The 9,020-nt window shown below is 42.5% G+C and overlaps 1 protein-coding gene across 1 annotated transcript; it reads right to left on the bottom strand.

The window, feature by feature from the left end:
- Positions 1-263: 263 nt before the first annotated feature.
- On the bottom strand, positions 264-8,245 carry LOC142917425 (heterogeneous nuclear ribonucleoprotein L-like). Its single transcript, XM_076062088.1, has 7 exons — positions 7,995-8,245; positions 6,011-6,129; positions 3,505-3,742; positions 3,038-3,123; positions 2,810-2,906; positions 1,239-1,372; positions 264-297 (listed from the first exon to the last, which is right to left on the bottom strand). The coding sequence occupies exons 1-7, from the start codon at positions 8,217-8,219 to the stop codon at positions 264-266; spliced, it is 933 nt and encodes a 310-aa protein (XP_075918203.1). The 5' UTR covers positions 8,220-8,245.
- Positions 8,246-9,020: the final 775 nt, after the last annotated feature.

The raw sequence follows: 9,020 nt of genomic DNA, 5'->3' as shown, positions 1-9,020 counted from the left end.
CAAGGTTTTACACTGTAGTGTAAAAATGACCAGCCTTGATACACCCGAACAACCGAGTACCTGCCTATGGGCCACATGCACTTGACGTTGGGAAAATCTTCAAAGCTGATCAAAATCTAAAACGCCACCAACTTAATGGCAATGTCTATCGCATGTCCAGTACCAGGGCAACAGCTTTAATGGTAACAAAAAAATTAATCCAATGGATTATTGAACACTCCAGCAGCCACATGCCTCCTTGTGAATCCTGTTCTTCACAACATTCACTTATACTGCCAAATTGTTCTGAAGGGTAAACTAGAAAAAACAAAGTACACGGGCACGAGTTTAAAACCAATCTGCCCAGAGTAAACTACGCAAGCTTAGCATGGGCTAAAAAAACACAAAGATTATTTAGTTATATGTTGCGCTAGCTGTTACTACCCGGCTTCGCCCGGGACTTGGATCCACCACGCCCGGCCGCCTTTGTCTCCCCAGTGGCGATGTTCACACACCACAGCAGTTACTCGTTTGAGGCTGAGTCGACCTAGGGGAGGCTCAGGACCGGTTAAAATAATCGTCACCGGTGGTGGCGGTGAACGGGAATCGAACTTGGGTCGCCGGGTTCGTAGCGCAGCGTAGCGCTAACCGCTACACTACGGGTCACGTGACAGATTTGACGTCACAGCTCACTTGCCGTGCAAAAAATAAATGCATTATCGAGCTCCCCCCCCCCCAAAAACAAAAGTGTATTTGTGTAATGTTTGCACGGTGTACAGTCTGGAAAGTACCCACATGGCAAATTTCCAGTTTGTTGCATGTCGGGAAGTACGCTAAACATTTTGAACAGACACACATATTCACAACTTTGCCTTTTATATATATGGAGAAGATAGGTATAAACGAAAATAACCTTGACCAGCTCTACACAATTGCAGTGATTGATACAAAAGAGGGGAATGGCGTTTCAAATAACTTCCTGTGACAACGACCAAGTTCTGTAGATTGTAAACAGTACACCAATGTGCTTCAAGACAACCAAGTGTCTGCAGGTGTGACATTTTTCTGCAACCAAAATCTCAAGTGCAGAAGCTGCATTATCCTCTTGAGAACGCTCCAAACTTCCCCCTCTACTTGGCCACTGATCTTCAAGTATAACACGGCGAAGCCGGCCGCGTACAGAAATAGTCAATGCCTGTTTCATCACGCCGTGCACACCCCTCCCCTTGCGTTAAAAACGTCACCCCCCCCCCACACACCGAGGGCTCACCACCACCAGCTGTCGAGAGAGCGCGGCTCTGATATGCTCGATATTGGTCTTACCTTGCTTGAGGCCAGGGTTGGTGAAGTCCCAGGTCTCAGAGTCATTTTTAAACACATTCAGACGCGTCGCCTGTAAAGAGGACACAGCAGGGGGAAAAGATAAACATTATTCGTGGCCAGCATATAGGGCATAGATGCTGGGAAAAAATTATATAACTTTAGAACCTTCTTTGGTTCTTTCGGTAAAGTCTCCACGTAGAATGAGGATAAAAAAATAAAATAAAACAATAAAATTCTCACGACGTTTTGGCCACAACACAAGTGGCCTTCTTCAGGTGAAAGGAACAAACCTGTCGTCCCGACCTTGTGTTGTGGCCGAAACGTCGTGATAATTTGATTGTTTTATTTTATTATTTTATTCTCATTCTACGTGGTGACTTTACCGAAAGAACCAAAGAAGATGAATCCTTGCAGTCACGAAAGCTTTAAATCGAAACTTTAGAACCATTTAAAATTTACAAGCATAATAATTATTAAGCGGTCATTACCCCCGAGACAATTACGGCACGCAACTTGCGGTGAAGCCGAGGTACTTAACGCAACCCTTAACTTCCTGGGAGATGAATGAATAAGAGCTGCCACACGTAGGAAGTCAACGATAAGCTAAACTTTCGCACCGTACGTAGCAAAAGCATGCTTATCGGAGTTGTGGGAAAACAGTGGCCTTCTGCCACCAGTTTTTTTTTTAAGATCACGTGTTGATTATCCCTCTTCGTTGGACCAAGCTCCCTTCGTGTTTGCAGATAAAAATCGCTATCCCTCGGTGGCCTATTCAAATTCCAAACTTGTTTAATTGCACAAGTTTGGCATGCTCTGCCTAACTCGGTATTATTTATTCGCAGTGTTCCTCGTGTACTGTAAAGCGTTAGCCTTGATCGTATACCTCAAAAATGTTGAAGTGCCATAACCCCGTTATGAAAATGATGCATTCGTTATTACTGTTCTGTAATTTTATTTCCTGCTAACAATGTAACATCTCCCCTCAGGTACTCTGCAGGTCTCGCAAAGCAGTCTATGGCTGAATGTTAATCACCCGTCACCAAATAAAATCGAATTAAAAACCAACTCTACCCTTCCCACTGGATGCGAATTTTCCATTAACTGGCTCAGGGCACTGGCTCAGATGAGAACCACCCTCACACGGTAATATCAATTGGGAAAAGTTTGACTTTAGACAACGGCAAGGATGCCCGTCATGCACAATGGGTTGTTGTAGGTTGTGGGGCTGTGTGGTGGGCAGCTGTAAAATCCATTGGGTGCATTGTATTTCTATGCTGCCACAATATATGCTACACTCCTTTACCCCGCACACAGGTCAAATAACCCCCACAACAGGCATCGAGTGCGGAAGCCCTCATCTAGCAATGAATTGCCGTGTGTATTCAGCATTATTTGCTCACCAAAGTGGTCAATTCAGTATATTAAATGAAATCTTTGGTCTGCGGGTGAAAAAAACCAGGTTGTGGTGCACACACTTGTGAATGTACAAAGTATCGGTTGTACTTGCCCTCGCATACTCCACTATAAGAGTACAGCCGCCCGAATAGATGTCCGCTCCATTCAGAGATGAGTTCGCTCTCTCGGCGCTCTCAACCGAAACAAACGTGGCCAAAAATTAAGGAAAACACGACCATTTCATTTTAATAACAATACATTTAGCATCTCCAAAATAACACGTAAAATTACGTGAATGGCGGATATATCGTTACGGTTATGCATCTCGTTGAAAGGATATTCCACAAAGGCCTGCAGGCCATTCTTCCTGAAGATCACAATGCGTTGCAGAGGCCCAAATGGTTTGCAAATGTTGTAAAGCACATCCTGCAGGACCACATGGAGCACACAAACGCAGCGAGGTGATTTTGCACGCATTACCAAGTAAATTTGAAAAGCTTTTTTTCCAGTGAATTTTTAAGATCGAGCCATACAGGACATCAACGCTTTCCAAAATCAACATTAGGTCTATATATTGTTTTTTATTCAATGCCATTGGTAGACTTCGAAGCACAAACAAAAAACACGACTTCAATTGCCTCAAATGAACCAAAGGATCAATGTAATTTCCTTAGCAAAGCCATTCACTGTAATCCAAAACGTACATAATTTCACTCGTATAAATGAAACACGCGCGTGTGTGCGTGGCACACCCGACAAACTATTCACACATTAATGTCCAGCTGCTGTAAGTGTAACAATGCCCACCGTGGTGATGGGGTAGATGGGGTTGAGGATGGTGAAGAGCAGGACGTGGTTGCTGTTGCCGTTGTCCCCCGGGACACCAGGGCGCCAAAGCTTCTGGCTGGTAGAGAAGTTAAAGTAGGCCGGCTGCCCACACACGTAGACGGAGCCCTTGGACAAGTAGTCGACGCAGCTGCGGGAGCTCTCCGGGTCTTCAAACTCCACCAGCGCCTGCCGCGTCTTGGGTATCATCACCACGTAGCTGCACGGAGGGAGCGATTCAAACGAGTGCCGTTATTCAAAGATGTGGCCGACTTTAAAACGCGTGCCTGTTGTTGTTAATGTTAAACACGAGGTTGGTCTGCTCCAAGTCACCTCATTTGATCTCAAGAAATGTTTCAATGCATGCAACGGAGTGGAGACTGGTTGGATGCAGGTTAGATGCCACGTCCCATTTCAGTTTGGCAGTGTAGTACGTTGGAATTGAATGTACTGTAAGAATATAATTATATTTAAAATACATCTTTAGGGTAATATAGTCTTCTTCTGTCGATGTATCACCTGACAAACGAAGCCTCTTCAAACGTACATAAACAAGGTACGTGTGTGCACCATTTCAATACGAGATATTAATTTTTAACACGGTTACTAATCACATTTGAACGTGTGCCGCTTTTGTCAGATGGCACAACAAAAGCAGCAGCGGCACTTTAATTCGGAGGGAATTCGTGACTTGGGAAAATTGAAAAACAAACGGTTTTTGTTTCGATTTAAAGCTTTCGTGACTGCAAGGATGAATCTTCTTTGGTTCTTTCGGTAAAGTCACCAACACGTAGAATGAGAATAAAATAATAAATTAATACAATAAAATAACACAATTCTCACGACGTTTCGGCCACAACATAAGTGGCCTTCATCAGGTGAAGGGACGAAACTGTCCCATTTCAGTTTGGCAGTCTCGTCCCTTCACCTGATGAAGGCCACTTGTGTTGTGGCCCGAAACGTCGTGAGAATTTTATCGTGTTATTTTAATTTTGATCGATTTATTATTTTATTCTCATTCTACGCCGTGGTGACTTTACCGAAAGAACCCCAAAGATGATGAAGCGGTTTTTGGTTGGTCACTTGAGGCTGTAAAGGCCCCGAGTAAGCCACGCCCGGCGTCGCCGATCACGCCGTGACGTGGGCAACGCCGCGCCCTCTCGTCTGCCGCCACACGCGGCCACGACTTTTTATTTACGGAAGTGGTTCTTGAGCTTTAACCTGCAGCCTTGCCACCCCCCCTTTGGTTCTCAATATTTTTTTTAAAACGTACAATGTTTATTAATTTAGAGGTTTGATGGAACAAAGTAGCAGTGCTTACGTGCCCGTGCTCAATGTGTTTCGATGATTTACCTTGTTAAAAATAATCTGGCACGTCTTGCGCCCCCAGAAAGGGCATCTCCCACCCCGTGCTTAAGAACCATCGAGTATTTTCGTGTTATGCAATTTCTTGAGTTGTCGAAGCGAAAATCGGTAATATTCGAATTTCCAAGGTCTACGTTCACTCCACGTCCGCAAACACCACCACCACAACAATAATAACAATAACAACAATAATAACAACAATAATAATAATAATAACAATAATAATAACAACAATAATAACACCAATAATAATAACAACTATAATAACAATAATCTTTGTTTTTTTCGGTAAAGTCACGTATAAATAAGAAATAATAAAATAACATAATAGCGTACGACGTTTCGGTTGCAACACAAGCAGCCATCATCAGGTACAGAAGAGCTAAATTTACGAGAGAGGGGAGACACATAACCTCAGATGTATACACAGACACCCAAGTAGGGGGAACTAACACCGACACAATAGGGGACACAGAGAGAGAAGCATACCAAACAGACAAGAGTTTAGCAGAATTTGGAAACCAAATAAAGCAACACAGACGGTCGGTCAAAACACAATTAACGCAAAGCCTGGTTGATTACGTTATTTCAAAGATTGCTAAATTGCAAGTTAAGTATGAAATTTAAGATACAGACGGCACACACACACATAGACATTAAAGTAGAGCGGACCAGCACAGGTACAAGCACACAGTGAAGTCGCCTTAAATAGGCAGAGAAGGCAAGGCTGAGAGACAATGGGACATATTAGCATGAGAAGGCAAGGCTGAGAGACAATGGGACATTTTAGCATCAGGTATGCATAGAGCAAAGTGGAGCATGGCAGCAAACATTTGGAAGCACCAAGACCGACACACAGGCAGAGACAGCACAGAGAAACAAATCCAAGCACAGACACAAAGGCAGATACACAAGCAGAGACAACACACAGACAACACAAGACAACACAAAGACAGACACAAAGATACAGACCTTATACCTCCCCGTAGAGGCGGTTTAAACTTGGTTCAAAGCTTTCGTGACTGCAGGAATTAATCTTTGGTGTTTTCGGTAAACAACAATAATAACAATAATAATACAGCTTCCTTCCCCATGCGGGCAACGGTCACCACCGACTGCTCACCTGACTAGGCCAAAGTGCCGCATGGCCTCCACGAGGTCCGACTCGAGGGCTGTGTCCAAGAGTCCCCGCACGTGAACCACAGCCGACGGTGGGGGCTTGTGTGGGTCCTCAAACGTGTCCTGTGCACGTCGGCAAGGAAGCAAACTCAACACGACTATTGTGCAAAGCTGTTGTTTCCTCCTATACCGAGAAGACAGTTTTCAGTTTCATTTATTTGGTATAGCCCTGTGAGCCATTTGGCTCTTGAATCGGGTGCAACCGCAACAAACAAAAACATGAACAAGAAAAACATCTTACAGTGATTATGTGACTGTGCAAACAGAAAATCCAGGAAAAAACAGCAAAATAATCCTTGAAATAGCACAGTACACCAACGCTGTGTGCAAAAATCCCAGTGGGATGCAAGTCAAACAACAACAACCACAAGACAACTTAGATTAAGGCCATCAGTCTAACTCCGTACTACAACAAAACAAACATGGCCAAACCATAAAACTTTTTCAAAATCACCAAAATAAAGCCACGGCTAACATCGCCGGCAAGTGATATCGGAGCAGATGCAGACACTTGCATTAAAGGGGTTTTTAAATCTGCATCCGTTTGGCAAAAAATGGCCATAGCTCAGTGCCATCATTTCAGTAATCGCTAAGAACGTTCGCGAGTTTAACTTTAAATCTAAACGGCCCTCGAGTTACAAACTCTGGAACTCGCATCCCCCACCGCCAGGTGCGCTTTTGTAGACGCTGTAAAGTTTTATTATTCCGCAAAGTTTTTAATCACATTGGGGAGGGTCGAAGAGCTACCCCACGACGCCATCGCGTGGGACATTTAACACATCGGTATTTTAACTTAATTAGTATTTTAACTTTTGATTTAAAGCTTTCGTGACTGCAGGGATTAATATTCTTGGTTCTTCCGGTAAAGTCACCACGTAGAAGGGAAACAATAAAATAATAAAAATATAAAACAATACAATTCTCACGACGTTTTGACTGCAACACAAGAAGCAATCATCGTCAGGTGTGAAAACCACAGCAAGAAAATTTGAATAAAAGTGGCGTTTTTTTAACGTCAGCACCACGGAGAGCGATTTGAGAGTTTGTTCAGATGGACGAGTCCATCTATGTTCTGAAAGGAGGAGGGGGGAGACGAAAATAATGGATGCGGTCTGAAAGCCACCGTAAGCGTGAACAATTAAGACCCGAAATGGTTTAACAAATCCTTCCAATGATTGCTAAGCCAGAATCCATCTTCTCGGTTGAAATTGTCTCTGTGCTTGTATATGTGGATAGCCTCATGAACGAATCTCTCCTGGAAGGCAATGTTTTTATTCGTGGTCCGCCAGGAAATGTCTGTGTTGTTGGCCTGACTGGATGTGCTTCACATAATGTTGTTTCAGGTTTGTTGAATTCTCGTCTCTCATCTTTTGCTGTATTTACCTCCGTGATTTGTTCTTGACACCTGATGAAGATCGCTTGTGTTGTGATCGAAACGTCGTGATTGTTTTTTTAAATATAATTTAATTGTATTTCTACATACGTGACTTTACCGAAAAAAACAATGAGTAATGTTTTTATTGTTTCATATTTTTATTATTTTAGTTCAGTGCAAAGAGAATACACACCCTTAGAAGAGAAAACGCCGTCTAAAAAAATTACACTGGAAATAGCCCAAAGTGTTAACGAACACGAAATCCACGTTTACCAAAACGCGTTTTACTAAGCAGAGCCTAGCGATGCTGTGGTCCGCGTGGTCCATCCCCAACACCAACGAGAAGCTCTTCGCAACGGCACTGGAATCTGCGAGTTACAAAGCTAAACAATCACGTTAAATAATATAAACACGGCTGGTGGTGGTGGTGGCACGTCGCCTGAGTGAAGCCTCTGGCCCAGGCCTCACAAAGAGGCTCTGGGCGAGGAGGAGTAAAATAAACATCTTCTCGTTATAAAAACACCTCGTCAAGTCGCTCGTCACTGACGCTCACCATCGCGCTCGCCTGGACGCGGTCGTTGCCTTCGCCATTGACTCCCAGGCGCTTGGCCGCGTGCCGGGCGGCGGAGGCGGCGGCGGTGGTCAACATCGTGATGGCGTGGAGCGCCGGAGGGAATCGATTCGCGATCCTGTCGCTCGAAAACGACGCCCGCGCGGATCGCCGAGCGTCAGCGGCAGCAGCGGGCGGCGGCGGCGGGGCGATTCCAACGCGTGACATCGATTCTCGGATCGATGTGGCCTCTGGCGATGTTCGCGCGGCTTGGTGTGACCCCACAGCCACTCGTCACGTGATGCCTCTCTCGGCCGACTGGGGCCGGCGACGGAGATCTGAAGCAGTCGTGGGCCTCCCCCTAGGTCGGACTTGGACTACAATTAAATTTGATTATATTTTTATAATATTAAATAAATAATAATAAATGATAAATAATAATAAATGATAAATAAAAATAATCAAATTTGATTATTGTAAAATCATTATAAATAAATAAAAAATTCCAATAATCAAATTTTATTACTTTTAAATAAGAATAAATAAAAACCAAATTTTATTATTTTTAAAATAAGATTAAATAAATAAAAAAACATACATTAAAATAATAAAATTTGATTGTTTTAAATAATAAAGAAATATACATTATAAGTTAAAATAATCAAATTGGATTATTTTTAAATAATAATGATTAAATAATAAAATAATTGACATATTTCGATCACTTTTACATAATAAGTAAAGGCAGAAATATTTAATTAATAATTTAGCCTTTCTTTATAACCACATTTTATATTTTAAAATAATAATAAATAAAACTTACAAATAATCACATTTGATTATTTTAAATAATAAGTAAATAAAATTTCGTTTAAAATTTAACTAATCAAATTTGATTATATTTAAATAAGAATAAATAAATAAAAAGAATGAAATCTGATTATTATATGAATTAAAAAAAGAGGGATGACATTGTCATCCTCTCAGCCGACAAGGTCAATGCCACTGTCATCATGGATAAAATAGAAT

The sequence above is a fragment of the Petromyzon marinus genome, unplaced genomic scaffold (genome assembly GCF_048934315.1).
Source record: "Petromyzon marinus isolate PM22_M1 ecotype Great Lakes invasive population unplaced genomic scaffold, UKy_Petmar_22M1.pri1.0 PM_G_Scaffold_49, whole genome shotgun sequence".
NCBI lineage: Eukaryota > Metazoa > Chordata > Hyperoartia > Petromyzontiformes > Petromyzontidae > Petromyzon > Petromyzon marinus.
Note: the sequence above shows the minus strand (reverse complement) of the source record. Positions and strands in the feature narration are given on the sequence as shown.